The sequence below is a fragment of the Mytilus edulis genome, chromosome 10, assembly GCF_963676685.1.
Source record: "Mytilus edulis chromosome 10, xbMytEdul2.2, whole genome shotgun sequence".
Taxonomy (NCBI): domain Eukaryota; kingdom Metazoa; phylum Mollusca; class Bivalvia; order Mytilida; family Mytilidae; genus Mytilus; species Mytilus edulis.
In genome coordinates, this window is record NC_092353.1 from 5,368,214 (window position 1) to 5,391,565 (window position 23,352).

At 32.7% G+C, this 23,352-nt stretch overlaps 3 protein-coding genes across 3 annotated transcripts in view; 2 read left to right on the forward strand and 1 right to left on the reverse strand.

The window, feature by feature from the left end:
- LOC139493204 (fibropellin-1-like) overlaps window positions 1–147 on the forward strand; it is a 31,957-nt gene extending 31,810 nt beyond the window's left edge. The window contains exon 45 of the mRNA XM_071281407.1: window positions 101–147. Within this exon, the coding sequence (XP_071137508.1) occupies window positions 101–102 (2 nt within the window). The 3' untranslated portion in view covers window positions 103–147. The remainder of the gene's footprint in view (window positions 1–100) is intronic.
- LOC139493208 (SCO-spondin-like) lies at window positions 138–10,689 on the forward strand. Its single transcript, XM_071281411.1, has 12 exons — window positions 138–147; window positions 320–433; window positions 907–1,080; window positions 4,233–4,253; window positions 5,001–5,207; window positions 5,942–6,118; window positions 6,460–6,627; window positions 7,058–7,285; window positions 7,959–8,072; window positions 8,916–9,089; window positions 9,557–9,748; window positions 10,073–10,689. Exons 5-12 carry the CDS (start codon window positions 5,090–5,092, stop codon window positions 10,165–10,167), a joined length of 1,266 nt encoding a protein of 421 aa, XP_071137512.1. The 5' UTR covers window positions 138–147; window positions 320–433; window positions 907–1,080; window positions 4,233–4,253; window positions 5,001–5,089; the 3' UTR covers window positions 10,168–10,689.
- A 2,205-nt stretch (window positions 10,690–12,894) lies between these two features.
- The window catches only part of LOC139493205 (sushi, von Willebrand factor type A, EGF and pentraxin domain-containing protein 1-like), a 37,086-nt gene continuing 26,628 nt past the window's right edge, over window positions 12,895–23,352 (reverse strand). The window contains exons 17-27 of the mRNA XM_071281408.1: window positions 22,990–23,160; window positions 22,192–22,422; window positions 21,747–21,917; window positions 20,780–20,989; window positions 18,588–18,857; window positions 17,750–17,932; window positions 16,209–16,364; window positions 15,229–15,252; window positions 14,390–14,477; window positions 13,854–13,927; window positions 12,895–13,042 (exon numbers count right to left, since the gene is read on the reverse strand). Of these exons, the coding sequence (XP_071137509.1) occupies window positions 13,011–13,042; window positions 13,854–13,927; window positions 14,390–14,477; window positions 15,229–15,252; window positions 16,209–16,364; window positions 17,750–17,932; window positions 18,588–18,857; window positions 20,780–20,989; window positions 21,747–21,917; window positions 22,192–22,422; window positions 22,990–23,160 (1,610 nt within the window). The 3' untranslated portion in view covers window positions 12,895–13,010. The remainder of the gene's footprint in view (window positions 13,043–13,853; window positions 13,928–14,389; window positions 14,478–15,228; window positions 15,253–16,208; window positions 16,365–17,749; window positions 17,933–18,587; window positions 18,858–20,779; window positions 20,990–21,746; window positions 21,918–22,191; window positions 22,423–22,989; window positions 23,161–23,352) is intronic.

Genomic DNA, 23,352 nt, shown 5'->3' on the forward strand with positions numbered 1-23,352 from the left:
TTGCTTAAAATTAATGATCAATGGTAAGCGGTGTCTGGCATAGTGTCTAGCTACAACTATCGAAACTAAGTGTTTGACTGGGGAAAAGACCAACAATCAGAGTATAATACTGTGCTCCAGGATATACGGACGACACCTGCCAAACAGGTAACACTACATTTAAATGTTACACCGTTATCCGATCATTTGTCACATATATTTGATGTTGTCTCATTGTTAAAAAAATAACGTGAACGGTCTATTTTGAATTTCCATTTTGCATTTGAAATATTCCCAAAGATCTACCAAATAAATATTAAAACAAACTTGATATTTATAGATATTGACGAATGTGCACCGTTACCATGTGAGAATGATGGAAGCTGTGAAGACAGAGTAAATGGATACCATTGTTCATGTGTTGGTCAATTTTATGGAGAAAACTGTCAAAACCGTAAATAAACTTTAGAATTAAAGTAACTCTGCAAAATCAGGCAGCTAGCCAATAACAATTCAAGACAAACACAGTTGTGTCACATTATCAGTTTAACAGTACTTGAAGATATTCCTGTTAGATATTTATAAACATTGTTTTAAATAAAACGACACGCTGAATTCCAAATGTTTCATGTTATTAACAGGCTAAAATATTAATTCAGCATCACGATATGGTACCCTTTATTTACCCTAACACGTCATTGCCACTTGGAATCGACCTGTCTTTAATCTTAATCCTCAATACTGTATGCCTTGGGCAAATCAGCAGCAACTCTTTAAAAATAATTTGTTTGATATACTCAAGTGAAACGTGCTACCTCGAGAACGTAAGTCCAGTAGTCTATATAAAAAATTGCGCGTAAACGTTATGAGTAACCTATCAAAAAGGTGAATCAAGAATACAGAGTTTTGATTTAATGTTTACTGTAGATGATGGTGGATGGTCTATATGGAGTGAGTTTTCGGTATGTTCGACAACATGTGGTAGTGGTGTACAGATTGCAACGAAAGATTGTTCCAGTCCAGAACCAATTGGTGGTGGTAAAAACTGTGAAGGAGAACAATACAAGACTCAAACATGTTCAAATGAAGCAGAGTGTGCAGGTTTGAAAATACTCTATTTTTCAAGTTTAATCGTTTATCAAATGAAGGAAATTGTAAATACACAATTTCATTGGGCCAGTTAATTTCTGACAGGTGGGGACAGATGGGGAGATTTTTTTATACGTATCAGAAAAAGCATCATGAAAAATGCCTTTCAGATTAAAGATTTAGACCTATCAGATGCATTGTTTATTTTCATATTGGGTGGTTGGGCTTTCATCGGAAAAATTGACCTATCAGATATTTTTACTGCGAGGGGTGTATACATCAGAATTTCGTTGATACTTAAACACAATAAAAGATAATGTATGATACAAAACTGTCTAGATACCAAAGCACCCCAAGTCTGAAATAGGCATTTGTTATGCCCGCGTCACACTGTCCCGATTTTTACGCCGATGACAACACGATTATGGAAATTTTCAAAATCGGGACTGATCGTATCCAGATCGGGCTATTCGTAGTGCCATCTTTAACCATCGTAGAACCATCGGCCACTTTTTCTAGCCTTCGGGGACAACTTCGGGAAGGGTTCTAAATTTTTTAACATGTTAAAAAATCCCCGAAGGTGCATCCGATGTTGAGGGTTCGTATTGAGTTCGTATCACCATCCTCACCATCGTAATGTCACCGGGAATGCATCTTTGAACATCGTATTGCATTCGTGTTTCCATCGTTTCCATCGGGCAGTTTTGACATTACGATGTCTACACGAATGAATCACGAAGCTACCCGAAGGTCTTACGATGGCAACACGACTTCGTGAAGACCTCGTAATCCCGTCGTGTTGCCATCGAATAAAAGTACGAAGGCGACAAGATGGAACTACGACGGCAATAAATCCAGCTAAATGTAAGTTAATTTTTGCGCTAAAATACATTTAAATTGCCATGCGCGATATGCACTGGTCAGTCTAATACGACAGTTAAGGAAGACGTTAACAAAACATGGAGCTCATATCATATGATACTATGAGAACAAGAAAGTCGACAGCGGCGTTGTTTCTATTAATTCAAACGGAACAAGAAGAGCAACTGTTTATACAGGCTCAGGATTTACAAGTAAAATATTATTTTTTGTCAATTTTTCATATCAAGTAACATAATGAAATTCATAAATGCGCCTCGTACACCAACACTGCAAGTACACGTATATAGGGAAACCAACTTTTTCTTCATTATTCTGATTTTTTATGTATCGACTAAGTTGTTGTCACACGAATGTTTACTCCATAACCATTATGTTTCTATATGTCATATTTTGCCGCATTTGTTGCTTTCCCCACATCCTCCCTTTTGTCTATATTATTATGATATTCTCCTGCAAAGAGCTATTTTTGAATAAAAGGGATCAACGAACCCATTACCTTACCTTTAAGATAGATCAGTAAACATGGGCATAATTATGGGTGATTATTCAGACTAGTGCACACATTTTGCAGTTCAAACAAGGCAATGCCGAGCGTGGCATCCCCTCGTATGTAACATATTGGGGACAAATATGGACACTATATTTGTATATTACACATACAGAAAATGGTAAATTGAATATGTATATTTATATATTCAATATTGATCAAACAATTTAAAACGCGTGATGCCGTAAACGCATTGTAAGCTGTACACGACGTCTTTTAGACATCGTATGGCCATCGCGCCATCATCGTAATCCATCGTGTAGCCTTCGTAATCCATCGTGTAGCCTTCGTGATCCATCGTGTAGGCTTCGGCTGAGATATGAAGCTTAAATACCCGTCTTCGGTTAACCTTCGTATGTCCATCTTTTGCTATCGTATATAATTTCGGCACCATCGTACAGACTTCGTTATTCATCGTACTTGCTTCGGTCACTTTTTGGTATTTTAACGAGATCGGGACCAACTTCGTACGAACTTACAATTTTCGCATTCGGGTGTCCATCGTATATAAAAATCGGGACAGTGTGACGCGGGCATTAACCCCTAAGATGTTATTATTTTGACCCTTGGAAACTATTAGGACCATCAATACTCCTTTAGCAGACATTAACTGGAATGGCCCATTGTAAATCAACTCATCGTAGATACCAGGATTAACATTTTATATTAACGCCAGACGTGCGTTTCGTCTACAAAAGACTACCAAGTGACGTTCGAATCGAAATATGTTTAAAAGACCAAATAAAGTACGAAATTGAAGAGCATTGATAACTAAAAATTCGGAAAGGTAGAAAAAGCTTTAGAATTTCAAAAATTAAAGTTAATTTATAGTTATCAACATATCAATAATATGTCGATAACAACAAAACTTAATTATGCTCTTCAACTTCGTACTAGTACTTGTTTAGGCTTTCGAAGTTTTTTCATCTGAGCGTCACTGGTTAGTCTTGTGTGGACGAAACGCGCGTCTGGCGTATTACATTCTAAACCTGGTACCTGTTGTAAGCTATTACTCGTGTGTTTCTTTGTTCAATATGTTCTCCCATTTATTTATATTGTAGTCCTGTCATGTAATGTCATTTAAATGTTATATTTAACATTGCCATAAAAGCGGGAGGTTTGGCATGCCACAAAACGATGTTCAACCCACCATATTTTGTTCTTAAAATGTCCTGTACCAAGTCAGGGAAATGGCCATTGTTATATTATAGTTTGTTTTTCTGTGTGTTACAATTTAATGTTGTGTTTCTGTTGTGTCGTAGTTCTTCTCTTATGTTTGGTGTTTTTCCCTCAGTCTTAGTTTGTAACCCGATTTTTTTTTCTCAATCGATTTATGAATTTTGAACAGCGGTATACTACTATTGCCTTTATTTTTAACTCTCAACAAATTCATTAAAATCACATTAACGTAATATTAGCTACATATTAAATATACCAACAATATTGTACAGAAGAAAAAAACATGTTCAAATAAAAGAAACAATTTCGACTTATGCTGTAAACTTTCTTTTTTAAAATGACCATTCCTTTCCAATCGGAACTCAATTTCAATGAAGGTTATATATAGGACTGGTGCAAACAAATGCAGAGGGTTAAAATGTTTTAACAAACGCTAATATGAACTAATACTTAATAGTCATTATTATTTGACTACACTATCGAATGATATATATTTTTAAAGGACGTTTTGGTATGTCAACATTTTGAATAACTTTAAAACAAAATTATGTTTCAGAGTCTCCATTCGTCAACTCAGGTAAAGTACTCTTTCTCAATCATTTCTGTGTTTTTAAAAATGATATTCCTGATAGGAGGTGAAAGTCAGACACAAATGTCTTCATTGAAAGTTGTACCACTTCTGATCTCAAAGAATTAATAAAACATTCACTAGGAAAACTATAATTCATCCTACAATATAATCATAGCAAACAGTTTACACTGATAGATAAGGGCGGTATACGTAGAGAGAATCAACGACCTTCCGCCGAAATTATTACGAAGTATTAAAGAGGAAGATAATGGAATTACATGGCTTTTGCAACAAAAACACTTGAAGTTAGACATCTGATACATGTTGGGTATTGGCTGCTTTTCCTTATTAGTGTATAATATTTGGTTTTGTTTCGTCAAGTCTAATAGCAATAATACATGCTCGCAATAATTTCTTGATTTATAGTATTCGTGTGGTATATATGTAAGAAGCGTCGATGAAACAGCAACCTATTATAATAAGTTAGCGGAAATAAAGATTGATTAACGGCGAAATTTTTAACAAAGTTATACTTTTTACATTTTAATCTGTAATTAATTGTAGGACATCTGCATTTATTCGATCATACTATATATATATAGCTAGTTTATATAACAAAATTCACCATTGTTTAGAGATAGTGAATACTATTGCTAACAGCTTTATCACGTGATTCACAAATAGATTGTTATTGGAAGTGTTCCTGAATAATCTCATTTGTAGTAGACAATTTGTTTTGTTCTTTACATGTAGACTTCTGCAGTGGTAAAGCTGACGGCTTCTATTCCAACCAATTGACATGTGATGCGTATTATGTTTGCCACAATGGTATTACATCTCCAATGTTCTGTGATCATGGTTTACACTGGGACCAGACAAACAAAGTATGCAACCACCCAGATAACGCTGGTTGTACTGTAAATGAACAAAGTGATGACACAAGATCTGGATATACATCTGGTCAGTTCACAATAATAGTTTATAATGTAATATCATCCCAGTGTATTTTCTAGATTTGATCAAGCATATATTTTTAATATTTGTTTAATTATTCTATAGTTTTATATAGCGTTTGAAAGAATTCAATTTTAATTTACAAACTGTCCATGAAAAGTGTTATATTGCGGATATACCCAATAGGAACAATTTTGTACTCGAAACACAAGAACATTAACTTTATCAATGTTATTGCACCAGTTGCGCATTTCATAATAAAGGTCTATTCAGAGTACTCGATGTCAAATCGTTTGAATATTAAAAACCTTATACTAAAGGGTAAAAAGCTGTTAAAACCAGACACGAAAAAAGTCGAACCCTGGCGAGGATTCAGAGATTTACATATGAGATATGTATGACGTTACGTTATCTTTAGCAGTCACGGTTACAAAAGTTTTATCAAGCCCCAATGTGTAATTCGTCATGTGTCATAAAAAATAAGTTCGTTAACATGTATAAAATATAGTGTAAATGATATGTTTTTTCAATTTCTCACACCAAATTAAGCAATTAACCAATTGTATATTTCCCGTGATGATAATTGTGTCTCGAGGTATGATTTTGAAAACGCCATACGATGTTCTCCTTTAATCATTAATTAAATCTGTAACTGAACATAATTAGTTTTCCCCCAGATCACTGCAATAAACATTATATAATGTTATGTCAATAGAACGTTGCATTATTTGTTCTTACAGACATGTGCATTTCAAAGAACGAAGGTGATTTTGTTGCGGATCCATACGACTGCTCAATATATTATCGCTGTGTTCATGGAGCCGCCGTGCAGATGAATTGTGTTGAAGGACTTCATTGGTCTGTTACTCTTTCAACATGTACTTACCCAGCAGACGCTAATTGTACTCCGATGTCAGGTATGTTTACAGAGAGATAAAATCCTTGGTATGGGCTTTCATTATACTAGTCCATTGCAAATATTGGAATATCCTTGATTTTCATTTTTCTGAAGCACCATTGGCAACTAAAACTAGTGTCAGCATGGTCAGGTAGCTAACTACCTATCCGAGTATTTGTATAAAAAGACCAAGTCGGAAAGCCAGACTTGTAACTTTATTATCGAATACAATACAGATGATTTTTATAATGAGTAGCTTGCAAATATTTGGCGACTAGTACTAAATAAACAAAATTGCCATAGTCTGTGAGTCACTTTTGTTTTTATAAGTGTAATTTATAATCTGAATATATTTGACAGTTAATGGTGGATGGACTGATTGGAGTTGGAGTAAATGTTCAGTGTCATGTGGAAGTGGGACACAAACAGGGAGCAGATCTTGTACAAACCCAGCACCACTGCATGGGGGAAATGCATGTGTTGGGGAAACGACAAAAGTTCAGGAGTGTAATTCTTACCTCTGCCAAGGTTGGTAAAGGCTTTAATTAATTAAATAATAAAATGTCAGATAGCCTCTGTATTCATGCTAATTCATTTCCGCAATAATATGTAGGTGTTCTCATTTTTATGGAACCACACACATACTGTACGTTATGAAAATTACGCAATACACACCGGTACCAACATGGCAAAGGTTTTAAGAAGCAATGTCAAATCTTGAATCATGTTTATTTTGGTTCGATCATGGTAAAATCAAAAACATGAATTGTACTATGCTGTCTGTCTACACTTTATGTTAAAAAAAAGAGCAAAACTGAGTAGATCAGTTCAAAGGTAAACAGTTTTTCAATACTAAAAAGCCCTACAATTTGCCTTTCTGATTTAGGTCAAATGTGGATTTCCTCCTTTAACCGCCATGCAGACAATTCCAATCAAGTTTTGCTTTTTTGTTTTACAGATGGCCAATGTTTGACTGTGAGATGTGATAGCTGGCAGTATGCTAGACATGAATGCGAAGTTACAGGCCTGACATCTAATAGCTTGTTGTACAGTATGACACTCTTAAAACAATACTCTCCTATTTCGGACGGTGAATGCACAGATGGTTATTCGTTTGGATATAATACAACAGGAGTGTGGGTAGATGACGGATGTCGGGCAGATTTCAGTGTTTGTTTTATACCAGGTAATTGTGAATTTCTGCGTCGCCAATAGCACTAGTAGAGTAAGTAACGTAAATATATGCCCGTCCGATTGTCAGAAATACCAATCGTCGAAATTGTCGTTGCATAGTTATGTCTGCTTCATTATCCATGTAACATGAATTGCTTGCATGAATGCAGTTCCAGATACGGTATTGATATTGTTCAGTAACAATTTTCCCTAACATTTTTGAGTCGAATACACATTTCTAGAAAGTGAGGGCCTCAGGGAAGATTAGTTTATTGTAACTAACTGAGTTTACCCTCTTTAAATAAAGAATTTATTATTATTATTATTATTATTATTATTATTATTATTATTATTATTATTATTATTATTATTATTATTATGATTATGATTATTATTATTATAACAAAACTAAGATTGTAGTTGAAAATCAGTTTCAAAATTAAACAGACAAAACAATTTTAAACAAATGTACAATGTAGTATACCAGAAATGTATGTAGTTTCATTTGCAACTTTGACATCCCGTTGTGTTACCTATGTCATGCAAAATTGTGGTGAAATTAAAGATACAGTAAAAAGGGCACGATAAGTAGCGACATACATATCACATGAGTTCCTTCCATTTAGGAGATATTTTCTATAGCAACTTTAAAATAAAGATTAACTAGACCCTGATTTATATTGTAGAGTATAATGACTGTGGTTCCGATCCATGCCAGAATGGTGCCTCTTGTGAGGATGGACCTGGAACATATACATGTACATGTGAGGGATACTTTAGTGGAATCAATTGTGAACATCGTAAGTAATAGGTCTGTTGAAATTGTAATGGTCAGCATCGCTATAGGTTTGACCGCCTTTGTGTATTTGATTCATTGATTAAAAAACAAGAAAGGGAAGTAGACAATACAAATTTCGGCAAAATGCGGAGGAGTTGTTCAAAACAATTCTACGAACAGAAAAAAAGTACATGACATGAAGATAACAGATCTACAAATATAACAATGAAAACTACGTATGCGTTTTATGGTTACAGAAAGGGGCTTCATATATCTAAAGGTTTGTTAAGCTTACCTTTGGATTACGTGTGTAGTCCTTACATATTATATTTCGCTTAAACGCTTTTTATTTGAGCGTCACTGACGAGTCTTATGTAGACGAAACACTCGTCTGGCGTATTAAATTATAATCCTGGTACCTTTGGTAAATATTAAAGATCATTTTGTTTATTCGTACATTGCATATAGGGCATTACAGTTGAATTAAAAGATAATTGTTGATATTCACAGTTTTAAACATATCAAACGTAAACATAAGAGACCGGAGATTCTTTGGGGTAACACAAACTCATTATTAAGTCGAATCAAGCTAACAATACGATGGTAAAAAATCCCAAAAAGTTACAATAAAAAAGACAAAAGAGACAATATACTAGTATACAGATAAATATGAAAAATGATGGCTGATTTAAACGAGGCACAACAAAACAAGGCTGTGATTGGGTGGTAAAATGAGGTTATCCGATAGGATACGAAGATCATGTTAAATGTGTGACAACTTAGTAAGGATTTTTGTATAAATCGAAGATTTTGTGGTATGATTCTATGATTTTTGTATAATTCTAAGATTTTGGTATAATTCTAGGAATTGAATGTCCTGAACCAGAAGATGTCGGAAATGCTACAATGAACATGACTGGAATTTCTCCAACTGATACCGTTAGTTATGCCTGTGATGAGTATTACAAACGTAAAGACGGTGATATGTACAGGGTTTGTCAAATTAATGGAGGATGGAATGGAACACTTCCATCATGTGGTACGTTAGGGCGTTTTTGATTATATTTTGACCATAATAATATCAATACCTTTAACTAATTTGTTCGTATGACATCTACATTAATTTTTTCTTTTGTGGCCTTTTATTACAAAATGCATTTTGACGCTATATACCAAGACAATAACAATCAAAACCAAGGAGTAAACAAAAACTAGACAAACTAAAAGACTTTTAGATCAATAGTTATAAATGATATTTCTTTGGTCAGTTTGGTAATGATGAAAGGTTATTATAACTGAAGAAGAATATCAGATAAGATTTCTGACAAACTTTTGTCATAATGGCCAAGTATGAACTAAGAAGCGTAGCGCAGATGCCTGAAGTATTTGTTTATTCAAAGGACAAATATACGAGTTTTACTCATCTATAGGCAGAATTTTTACCACTCTTCACGTAAAAAAGAAAGATATTTATATATTGTCTTTTTTTTTTTGTAATTATAACAGAACTGATTGATTGCGGCAGACCCGAAGAACATTCCACCACGCAATTGCAATTGTTTGAAACAGGTCCAGGACAGATCGCCACCTACGTCTGCAAAGAAGAGTCACCGGTCCTCGCTGCAGGCAATCTGACAAGAACATGTCTAATGATTGGTGAATGGGACGGCCAGACACCTGAATGTATGATGCATCCAGGTATATATCAAAATAATAGAATGCTTATTGATTTAGAAAATAATATTGGAACAGTAAACGGAACCATTGCAATGCACAACAAACAAAGTTTCCTTAAACACTTTTATCTCAGTTTAATAGATATCGATACCATAAAATGCTCTTTTTGTTCGAAAGTCTTCATGGATATCATCAAGTTAAGCATGCCAGCTAAGTATTGTTATAATGTAAATTACACACTTACAAGCAGCAAATACTGCAAAATAAGACTTATCACGACGTTTTGCATATGATATAAAACAAAGATTGATTATTTGGTGTTAAAAAATTGATTTTTCTCCACAGGTGCACTTCAGTCAAAGGCTTCCAGTTTTAATTTCTCCTGGATAATGCTGAACACTATCATATTAATAGGAGTGGCTATGCAAATTGCAAATTAACAGGACGGTGATATTATATACAGTATTAACTATGACAAAATGATACAACAATTGAGTGTTTGTACATTGTATTTTATACTATTATTTTCTATTAACAAATTTAAAATTTATCATTCATGTACGTCCTACTAACTATTAAAATATTATCTCATTCCTTTTAATCACATGTTTTACAGTTTTATTTGTTTTATTGTTTTTACATTGATTTGACGTTTTAAATTTAAATCATTGTTAACTGTATGTTCATATATATATATTGATTAACTTATATGGTAAATGGTTGTATTGTGTTTAGCACATCATATTTTTAACATAGGATTCTTGTTCTTGTATATATATGAATATTTGCATATTAGTACGATTATGATTCCCTTTATTTTTAGAGGGATAATTAACCAGGTTTGTTTCTCTTGCTGAAAATCATGGAAGATCCACTTATTCTGTTATCCTGTATTTTTGTCTGTGATAAATACATCTTAGATTTTGTTATATTTATAGACTAATAAAATATGTGTACTCACAGTTTTACTGGTCTGATTAAAAATTCAATCAATTGTCCTAGACTTTTGTCAGGAAGGGAGATTGACACACCAATCATAAACTTGTCAAAATCTGGACATGATCTACTACACCACACTTTCGTTATAAAACGACGTTCGAACCATCTATTGAAATGAAAAATGATTTGTTCCCAGAATAAACGCGGGACAGGATAAATCTTTACTCCTGCCAAGTATTTCTTTATTTGAAACATAAATTCTGCACTATGTTTGGAAAGTGCAAATTCAACAAAGACTAATAGGGGAAAATTCATTGTGATAGTACAACTAATATAGGAAGCTGTACAGGCACCTCTCACCGTGTGCGTACTCTCATGTGTTAACATTTCTTGCTATTCAGGTGAAAAAATACATAAAAAATTAAAAAAATTATTCTGAGTGGATTGAGTCTCCAAAACACATTTTATGAGAACATTTCCTTTGCAATAGGACTCAACCATGAATATTCAGTTGACAGAACAAGCCATACTTAGTCTTTTCTGAGCTTTTTCTCCTTATTTCTTATACTCTGCTATGATTGAACATTTTCCTAGGAAAGACTTTGATAAATATATACCAACTCGTGATGGCGTCCGTAAAATTCCTGGAAGGATGATTTCAACTTCACAGTTTTGAACTCTTGGTTCAATAGCTTCCTCGTGAGCAGCAACCCTCTAGCAAGAAAATCATAATAGGAAATGCAAGCACGGGAATATCGTTTCAATTAAGAGATATATACCCCGTATTGAGGTGCTGCTGGATTGTTGCTACTTAGAAATGGAAAGTTAACGATAAGAAAGCTAAAATCATATTTTTCAGTAAACTTTTGTTTTTAACCGACTTCACTGTCAATCTTTATGAAGTCAGCTTCTGAATAATAAAGAAACAAATCGGTAAGAAGAAGGACATAATTTGTTCCCATGGGAATGCCGACAGTCTGTAGACAAACACGTCCTCCGAACGTAAAAAATAGATTGTCAATAAAGAAATCAAGCATCTTGACAATGCCAGTTTCAGATAATTTTTTGTCTGAATCAGTGATCCTTTACAAAGTAGAATTTATCACTCCCTAAGACAAGATACTTGTGTCTACGTTGGCCATTCTTTTTATGAAACAAAGCAATACCAAGTCTTTCAATTTGTCTTTTAGTTTGGTTTGCTATAGTATATTTTATGTTTGCGAAAAATACAATTCCATGTTAGCGATATAGTATTCCTATCAATACATAGCTTCAATTATTTTAAATTTATCAATAAAATTATCAGAATGATAGCAATCTTGAAACAAACAAAGAACTTTAATTAAGTACAACCAATAAACATCTAAATGTTTTTATAGTTCATTTTCTGATATATGTAAAAGAAACTCGACGACTGGATACATGATTATTAGAAACTGGAAAATCTTTTGTTAGAGTTGATGTATATATATACTACTTGACGGCTAGTGGGGTGTTTTATAAAAATAAATTATTACAGATTAATAGGTATTAATCCCTAACGGAAGGGATCTGAAGCTGGTATGACAGTTTACTGCTAGTAGTCTGTTGTTATTTATGTATTATTGTCATTTTATTTATTTTCTTTTGTTACATCTTCTGACATCGGACTCGGACTTCTCTTGAACTGAATTTTAATGTGCGTATCGTTATGCATTTAATTTTCTACATTGGCTAGAGGCATAGGGGGAGGGTTGAGATCTCATAAACATGTTTAGCCCCGCCGTAATTTTGCGCCTGTCCCAAGTCAGGAGACTCTGGCCTTTGTTAGTCTTGTATGATTTTAAATTTTATTTGTTTGTGTATAATTCGGAGTTCAGTATGACTTCCATTATCACTGTATACATATTTTTAAGGGATCAGCTGGAGGACACCTACGGTTGCGTTTTTTTCCCGCTACATTCCCGCTGCCTGTTCTATGGTCGGCTTGTTGTTGCTTTGACACATTCCCCTTTTCCTTTCTCAATTTTATTACCTGTTTGTTATTTGGATTATAAATGTATTGAAACTACTTTCACACGATGGATGCACTTCAAGTTGAACTGCTAGTTACCGAGTGAATTAAATGCGCAGTGGAGTCAACGAAAGGCGACAGAGAACAATAACAAAATGGAATTAGTCATTGCATATGTGTAATTTAGTGAACTATGATCTGTGAGACTGGTTTTTATATTTAAGAGAAGTCTATGCGATTTTGGTTCAATTTATTTTAAAACCAATTTACTAACAAACACGTTTTACTCCTAACATATTGTTTATAATTATCTCATTAATATAATGCTATATATCAACAATGGATATTTCTTTAAAAGTTCCTTGTTCTGAAGGATGTCAACTCTGAAATAAACAAAAATATATCACTCAATTGAATGTTGATACTGCTCTTTCATCTCTGTAGATGTTTGAAAAAAATAATGAATCTTAAATGTATTGCTTACAATTGTCAACAGTTCATATTACACATAAATTATCTAAGAGGAAATCTATATTGGTTTCTATTTCTGAAACTAATATGAACATACTTTTGATTTGTTATCCCTGTGAGCCAACATGCCCCATGTGAAATTGTAAAATTGTTGTGTGTTAAATTGAAAGACAAAATTTCTTTCAAAAATTCGAAAATTTATACGTCAGACAAGCAAAGCAATGAATGTGTTTTTGCAATAATATTTGCTTTTGAGCTTTTTTGTTAATGTTTTTGTTTGAAGATTGTAGAACAATGATGACTGTTGTACCCATATTTTAACTATTTTGTTTATTATATCTATTTTGTTCACGCATCGTAGTAAATGCAACGGAATTTGATGACACTGTCGTAAATGTGAGAGGTTTAGCACTATAAAACCATGTTCCAACCACCATTTTCTACATTTGAAAATGCCTGTACCTATTCAGGAATATGACAGTTGTTGTCCATTCGTTTGATGTGTTTTTTGTCATTTGATTTTGCCATGAAATAACGGATTTTTCGATTGAATTTTCCTCGGAGTGCAGTTTTTTTGTGATTTTACTTTTTTCTATACATGAGTATTAACCCCAACATGAATTGTTATATACATTCAAATGAAACACATATCATTGACACATCGCTCTTCCGCATTCTAAATCATATATAAAACATTGATGTGATATAACGTGTCGTGCTCACCTGTATTTTGATACGTTGTTTTCGCATTAAAGTCTTTTCTGACGTTATAATCAACGATTTTTGGATTTTTTCTCCTAAAATAAAAATGCACTGCTTTCGAAATATCAATAACCAAATACAAATGTTAAGTCATAGACGCGTGTACATGTCGTATTTTGTAACAAAATGCTCCTTTCTGTAGCTTCATCTGCTGTATAAAATTACCCATGAAATATAAAGTTTCACGTAATATTTGAATCTAGCTATGTATATTTGTAACTTACCTTGCACTCTAAAAATTCTACATTTTATAATGAACTTGCCAACCACACGTTTACATAATACAAGCTTAATGTAATGTATAACAGAGTTCTCTAGATTGACCAATACAAAATTCGCAAAACAATTTATAAATCTAGAATAAGTGTTAAATTTTACGTTCATTCATAACAGACAGCCTATAGTAATTGTTTACAAATGAAGATCAAATTTTAAATAATGATAAATATGACAATTACCAACAAAAAAAAAACATGAAAAGAAATATTAATACTTACAGATTTCTCCTCAGTAACAAAATCAGAACAATTAGTGACGCTACACTAAGTGCACCGACCACGCCGATAACCGTACCATTAACAATATCTAAAACAACAAACATGGACATGTTATTAGAGAACAAACAGAATAAAAAGCAAAAGAGAATGAAAATATGAAGCTAGGTTTTTGATTTAAGATTTTGTTGTAACACCATGAAATGTGTGACATAAGTGAGAACCGCTAGATTTAAGATCACATCCAGGTTGGTCTTGCTCAGCCATGGTGTCGTCAGTTAAGTATAGACTCATTAGTTTAAATGTCCCTCTGGTATCGGTCTCCTCTTTTTTAAGGAAGTTTTTTCTTGACGTTTCATTCTCGTTAAAATCTCGTTGAAAACTCGTTATGAAATTACTTCTAAAAGAGGTGATACAAATGATTAATATCAAGGAAAGGTCGGGCACCCTAAAACACGTTTAACGCCACCATATTCTTAATGTGTATCTCCCAAGTTCGGGGACTGTAATTCAAAGGTTTTTCTTTGTTGATCTGTTACATATTTGTATTTGGTTCTGTGTTTGTACATTATTTAGGCCGTTAGTTTTCTCTTTTCAAGCGCTGTCTCAATAGCAATTATAGCACATCTTCTTTTATATATAATCATAGGATGTGTCACACAACTTAATTAATGAAAAACTTCAGATTAAAAAAAACCAACATTCATCTTAAAATTTTGAAGCCAGGAAGAATGGAATCAATTCCTTGAAGGGCGATTCATAGAATTAGATTAATAAACTATGTCGAAAAACATAAGTACAGTCGACAAGATGCAGCGATAATATGAAAAATAAACAGTTACCTTCCATGTGATTGTTCACTTTAACTGAAATAAAAAATACTTTGTAAGTTAATCAAATTATTGAAAAAATAAATATTAACTGCAGATTTTTGTCACACGCAAATCATATATAGTTAAAGTATGACGCAACCGACAAGAAACACATCTCCCTCACAAATATATCCAACAAGGTATTGCACGTAGTAGCGATTGAAATAATAATAAGTAAAAAGGTTATTTAACGGTATTTAACTCACATATGATTAATACGATACATAAATTATTCTTAGAGTTATGAAATTAAACTTACAAATATGTCAGAAACCGACCAAAAAACAAAAGTCTTTATGTGACCTGGAACCTTTGATAGCTATTAACTTGTCAAAATGTCCTATTCTAAAGTTTATTTGTGTATTTCTCTGTCCTGAACGTGTTTGCATTTATTTGTCATGTCATGTGATGTGGTAATTTTAGTGTTATATTTGACATTGCCATAAACGAGCGAGGTTTACTATGCACATAACCAGGTTCAACTCACTACTTTTCTTCAAAGGTCCTGTACAAAGTCAGAAAATGGCAGTTGTTAACTGTGTGTGTTGTATTGTCGTGTTGGTGATTTGTTGCACTTCGGTGTTTTTATTGTTTCGTTGCTGTCCATATCATGATGTGTTCACCTCAGTTTTAGTTTGTGAACCCAGATTTGATTTCTCTCAATCGATTTATGAATTTCGCAAAGAAGTATACTACTGTTGCCTTCATTTCCATCAGTTAACATTCAACTCCATTTATTGAAAAGAATTAGCCTTTAAAGCACATAAAGCCAGGTTTTGGGTCAGTTATTTTTATAAGAACGAGAAAGAACTATTATAGACACAAAGTTTGAAATTTGTATTCCGATGCATTCGATCAAACATTAAATAGACATTTTGCAACGTGATATAGAATCAATAAGAACGTTAAAAAAAGTAATTATATGATAGCAACTCTAAAATTACAAATACCTGAGCAATCGTTAATGTTGGTAGAACCTTTTCCTAAAGTTGTTTTGCCATCTGGACACGTTTTACAATATGTTCTACCAATTTCGTACTGATAATAGCCAACACTACAAAGCTCACAATTCCCTTTACTTTCAAATCTACCCTTGCTGCAGGACACTGCGGAAGAAAATACATATTTAAAAAAAAGTATCCAAGTACAATATGTACCAAAATAAAAAAAAAACTACTAAGTTATTGATGTTGCATATTGATAAATTTCCTATATATTTTGATTTGGGTTTTGAAAATTGTACAATGCTAGCTGATATTGCTCTTCGAAATAAAAGAGGCAGCCTCTAAATAAGCAAAACATGTTATATAATTTGTAATCATATGTTAATTTGTTTTTATTGTAACATTATGTGCAAGTTTGAAGTGTTTTGAACGAAGGCGCTCGGGTGAACAACGAGTAAATCTGTTATGTAGTTCTTTTATACTCTATTTCAATCTGCCTTGATTCTTGTATAACTATCCGCATATACTCCAATATAAAAAGAAAACCCGGTTGAACGGGATCTCAATTTTTCCAAAAAACTTCGATGTTTCAGTTTTGCACTTTAAGCATTTTTCATATTTAATTGATCGAAGACATTGGATTTTGACGAACTGTATGTCACCGGATATATTTATCCATTTTGGTTCATTATTATGCATTTCATATTAATTGTGTTTTCCGTGTTATATGTTTTCCATTCATATCATATTCATATTTCATATCATCATGTTTCTTGACGATTGACGACAATAGTTTTGCGCTGCATATTTTGAAATAGACTATAGCTTTATACGCTATGCTTTGCTTTACGTACTCAATATTTAAATTAGTACAATAGAAAGTTAAAGCGATTCTTATTATTTAAATGATATATATTTATATTTAAATAGCATGAGTTTTGCATGAGCTCAAAGCGCGGCAATACTAACCATATATATATTAATACAATTTCACTTTTAAAGTTAGTCACTGGTCATTATTACAATCGGGGAGGCGGCAGACTAATGTCTACGCTGCAGGTACTTGTAAATTTATTTATTCTTTTAGCAATGTTTAAAATGTTTCAATTAAAGTAAAGTTATTTTAGTATTTCATATATAGAATTCAGTATGGCTTGAAAGCCGCATTTTGGTATATAAGTTAAGGTCAGAATAAAGCTCCGTTGCATGCAAATATTTCAGTATAGATATTGTTCATATTTATTGGAACATAATTGTAAACTTGGGTTACAATTTGTATACTTGCAGATTATATAATAAAGTATTTATATATTGGACGACTCATTAAATGCAGAAATGGCCCACACGCATTACAACGACAAGTTTATGGGTTTATGGTGATTTATCCCTCATCCCAAGTCGATTTTATATGGTGTTTCATTCTTCCTGCGACATGTATATTTGAATAAATTCATAAACAATCAGGGTATCTTATCAAGTGTTAGTGTTATCTACATAAGATGGTCGATGTTGTTGTAACAATATTACCAAACAAATCTAGGAATTACCACATCTAAAATCTATAGACACCATTCCACTTTCACAAATAACCTTGCTATCTACGTTCAAAGATTGTGGGTCTATAGGATAAATAGTATTGTCAACTTCACTATCAAGTCGTCTTTCTCGTGTCTGATTCACCATGGAATTAAATGCATCTAATAGCATAGTGTAGCATTCGTCTGAACCATCTGAAAATATTCAAATTAAATATTGTCTTCATTCTGAATTAAATGATGCTTATAGTTAAGTATGTTTGCATGCATTTTTGATTCGTATTTCAAATAATAATATATATATAATATATAGTATTTGAGTAAGTAACATTATGAAATCTGTTTGAATGATTTTTGCGATTACCAAAATGTGATATATGACTTTTGTAATTGGGAGATGCTACGGGTTGCCTACTCATAGTCAATCTGAAGCATCGGTTGGTATTCGTAAATAACTCTACCAACTCGTTAGCACTCAAAATAATATGTGAAACATACCATAATATACTCGGTAAAATGCCATTGCGTATCCATTTCACCTCGTAACAAACTGTTGCATTTAACAAAACCAAATAGTATTTATTTGCAATTATCCGTAAAAAATTTAAAATAGATCGTTATAACTTGATTCAACTCTTTAATTAGCCGTTAAACTGGCCACTGCGTAAGGATTTAAGAAATTGTGCGATCTGTTAGAAAGTCGGTGTATGTGATTCGAACATAAACTACTCTTGAGTGACGAGTTTGCCAAATACAGATTAAACAACAGATAATATAAGGAATAATAAAAACGAATTTTAATAAACAATGTGTACATCTTGTTTTGTGTTAAAAACAATTAGTATCTTACATGAATGAGAATCGCACCAAAATGAGATATTAAATGCAGCTTTGTCGGACAACGTATCTTTCTTTCCAAGACGATAATCAGTACAGTTGATAACCTCCAGTCGAACAATTTTACAAAGTCCATTGCCTATGCAATCTATTTTATCGGATGCTACACGGAGAACTTCTTTTATTTTTTTTTCTGCAGCGTCAGCTTTTACATAAAGATCACATATAAGATCTGCATATCTAGCTGTATAGTCAATAATAAGTTGTGATGCGTTGTTAATTTCTGAAAAGGACAAATCTTGTGATAAGCTAAATATTGTCTTTTGATATAAATGATATCAAATATACAACATGTATATTTGCGTCACATTGTTATTTTTTGTTTATGATGGCGTGTATAAAAAGTTGCTCAAAATTCCAAAAAGGAATAAATACAAAAGAAAAAGATTAGTTACATAAGAAGTAATTTGTCATTTTGAAATGAAACATGACAATTATTTGTATTTTCTTCGAACGCTGGTTTTTCGAACATTATCTTGAAAGTTAGAAAAGAGGGACGAAAGACAGTCAAATTCATAAATCGAAAATAAACTGACAACGCCATAGTTAAAAATGAAAAGGACAAACAGACAAAAAATAGTACACATAACACAACATAGAAAACTAAAGAGTAAACAACACGAACTCCACCAAAAACCAGGGGTGATCTCAGGTGCTCCGGAAGGGTAAGCAGATCCTGCTCCACATGTGTCACCCGTCGTGTTGGTTATGAGATTTCAAATCCGGTAAACAGTCTAATTTGGTAGGTCACATTTATGATAGGGAAGGGGATTGTAGTTACGACGTAAGGAATACATTCGATTTCATTTGTGAAACGGTTATACCATAACGGCCAACCAACTCGTGATGGCGTCCGTAAACTTTACGAAGAGATTTCAACTGCACCATTTGAAACTCTTGAATTATTGGCTTCCTTGTGAGCAATAACTCGCTATTAAGATAATCGTGATGGAAAATGCAAGCACAGGAATATCGTATCAATTGGGAGATATATACACCGTATGCAGGTGCTACTGAAATGTTGCTTCTTATAAATGGCAAGTTCACACTTGGATAGCTGACATCATCTCTTTTTTCGTAAAGTTTTGTTTTCAATCGAACCTCATTGATAATTTCTAGATGTAAGTCAATATATGAGGCCAAATTAACTGTATCTGTTGTATACTTTATCTCTAGTTAAGTGGGATAGTTGCATTCGACATTGTTACCAATTTTTGAATTATTTAGTGAAAGAACATCATTTATATAGCGGAAAGTAGAGTTAAAGGATATTGCTAATTTCTAATCTTTCTTCCTAAGAATTTCCTTTAAAAGGTCAGCCTCATAATAATAAAGAAACAAGTCCGCAAAAAGAGGTTCACAATTCGTTCCCATTGAAATGCAAATAGTTTGTTGAAAACACGTCCCCCGATCGATACAAATATGTTGCTAATCAAAAAATCAAGGATCTTGATAATGTCATTTTCAGAGAATTTTTTGTTTTAATCAGAGTGATCCTTTACAAAGAAAGATTTATCCCTTCCCAGGACAAGCTACTTGTATCTTCGTTGGTCATTCTTTTTTATGAAACAAAGCAATACCAACTCTTTCAATTTGTCGTTTAGTATGGAATACGGAATACTGGTATAAAGTGAAAAAAGTAAAGTGTTTTAATACTATTACAGTGTGTTTCTTACAACACAAAATCGATAATTAGAACCTTACTTTAAGATACAACTTTCTTTAGTTGCTATTAATTAAGCATAGTAACACGTCATGTTTATGATTTGATTAAAACACCAGAATGAAATCATGAGTTATATAAAACTATTTCAAAGATGCACTTAAACATTACATAATGCTTTACATAAGTTAAATAATTCAACACTTTCTATCTGAAAAGAAAATGTGATATTATTCAGTTATTCGCAAACCCGTGCTAATCCTCCTGTGTTTTTTTTATATAACCAATTTAGCTTCTTTATCGGTAAGAATATCAATTTAAAAAAAATGTTGTTAGCAAATTTAAACAAAATAAAAATATAACCAAAAAATATATCGTCTTCCTTTAAGTTCAATTACCTATAGTTAAAATATGTAAAGTTAAATGCAAAATGATACGATTACCACATGGAAAAGTACTTACAAAAGTTATATAACTCATACCTGTACAGGATGGTAGTCGGGCTAGTGGGTTTTCATTTGTTTGAAAATCCCATTCATGAAGCGTATCTGGTCCACAAAAATAATAATCCTTTGGATCGTGATCAAACGCGAATCCTGGTTGACAGTTAAGAGTACAATTTATGGTATCTGTTGCTGTGTTATCATGACAGGAAAGTACTGTGTTGTCTTGTTCAACAAGTTGCTTGCAGACTGCAATATAACAGAAACAGAATCTAAGCACGTATCTTTATATTGCGGATTGCCGTTAGGTATTAAGATGTTGATATGTCATGTTTGTTTTAATCAATTTCCATGTTTCAGATCTCTGATTATTTGGAATTTGGTATAAAATAAAATACTTGTCTTTGTTTAGAATGAAATCTTATGTTTGTATGGTCGAGATGTTTCTCAAGCAGTTAATACCCAACGTATAATAATGATGCTTCGTGCTAATGTTCATGCTTGTATCATCATTTGCACAATTCCCTTGATTTTGCTTGCTTATATCTTCCACTTACACATTCTGTCTTGTACATGTATTGTGTTACTTTGATGTCATCGATGTGAAAATGTGAATAACTGCACCATGAATTGTAACAGCAAATACAGGAACACAAACGGAATTTCATAACTTATCATAAACGTTAACACAATCATATATTGATATATCTAATATTGAGTGTTGCATGTGATATCATCAGACTAACTTAATATAATACGTAAATAAAATGTAAATCATTATAGTCTAGCAAAAAATATTATTTGAAATATCAGACGTCGAATCAGTTTAAAAAAGGAAACTAAAATTATAGAAGTGTATATGATCAAAATATGTATAAATAAAACAGTGACATTAACGATTGAGATTTGTTTGATTTTTTTGTTGTTGTAATTGTTGATTATTCCATTAATTAACCTTTTTTAATAAATATGAAACAATTATCTTGAGAATCATCGATTAACGTACCTCGACATTTTTCTTCTTCGCATATATCATATTCGGTACTGTTACCCAAACATGTTTTTCCACCATGATCAGGAGTTGGACTATTGCAGAGTCTAGTCCTCGTCATAGTTCCATTATCACATGATACCGAACAGGTCGACCAATTTCCCCACTCACTCCATTCACCGTCAACTTGATATAAATAAAACAACACAAATGTTTTAACCGAGGTTTAGAAGCAAATGTGAAAGACATACATAGCACAATCAATATAAAAAACAGAAAATATAAAAAAATTCAGAGGCTGAGGTGAGAACTCTTAACCAGCAACCGAATCATGTATGATTTTGTAGATAGTTTTAAATCTGAAATTCTCAAGTTAATCACGTTCCCATATGGCAAAATAAATTAAATGAGGTAAAACATTTTTATTTTGAACCACAATTTCCTTTTAAACCTTTCATACCTATCATTACTTCACATAAACGTCCAGTATAACCGACTGGACATTGACAGGTATATGATGCTGAACCATCTAAACATGTTCCATTGTTGTCACAGGCATTATATCCACAATCGTCGATGTTATGTTCACAGTTGTCTCCATAAAACCCATAGAAACATTGACAGGAATATCCATTCAGTTCATCAGTGCAGTCGCCATTTAAACATGGATTGCTATCACACTCGTTAGTATCTGAAACATATATTACAGACTTTTGTAATATATCTGTACATAATTTAGGCTAAATATGACATCAGTTTTATCTTAAACCCAAGTGGTCATGCATTGTTCAAATCCAATTATCCATTAAAACTACAGAAGTTAGAATAGCATACACTGCGCGAATACCCAATCGTATCCTAAATTTGATGGTCTTTTGTTGTGCAAAGTAAAAGTTTTCTAGTATTATTTCATGGATGATTTGTTTTTGTGTGTTCAGTTTTTAGTTTTTCGCTCGAAGTATAAACTTTATAAACATTCTAAAACGTAACTATAAACATTATATAGCAAAACAATTATCATTATAGAACGGAACTATAAACAGTATTTAACCGAACTATAGACAACTGTCATTCAAGCTATAAAACAAGGTATTTTAAAAAACCTGTACCAATTCTGAAATATAACAGAAATTTTGTAATTTGATGTTTGATTTTTGTCAATATTTTCAAACTTCCCTCTCTTTAAAGTTTCTCTGGAGTTCGGTAATAAAGTGAATACTTTTCCCCATCATAAAAATTATTACGACATAAACCTTACCATCACAGTCACTAGGGATATGAACATAAATGTCGTCTTGTAAAACGTCTTCAAACTCTTTCCAACTTAAGATATCACCAGTCATACTTCCAAAACACTTGTGTGCCTTAACAGATTTAACGGGCTTGCTATATATATTCAATTGAGATATTCTTCCTTCAATCCCTCCGCCTGAAAAGAGCAATTATAACCAAATAACTACTAGTAACATAACAATACTCTAGTCATGTTATTCAAACTGTTGTCAAAATATCAAGTATCTCTTCATATCTATGATGAGTTTATTTACAACCACTGGGTCGATGCCACTGCTGGTGGAGATTTATTTCCCCGAGGGTATCACAAGCTCAGTAGTCAGCACTT

Coding starts and splice junctions, on each gene's coding strand:
- LOC139493208 (XM_071281411.1), top strand. CDS start 5,090: ATGTTCTGTGATCATGGTTTACACTGGGACCAGACAAACAAAGTATGC. Junction 6,119..6,459: donor TAATTGTACTCCGATGTCAG/GTATGTTTACAG, acceptor TATATTTGACAG/TTAATGGTGGATGGACTGAT. Junction 9,090..9,556: donor TGGAACACTTCCATCATGTG/GTACGTTAGGGC, acceptor TAATTATAACAG/AACTGATTGATTGCGGCAGA.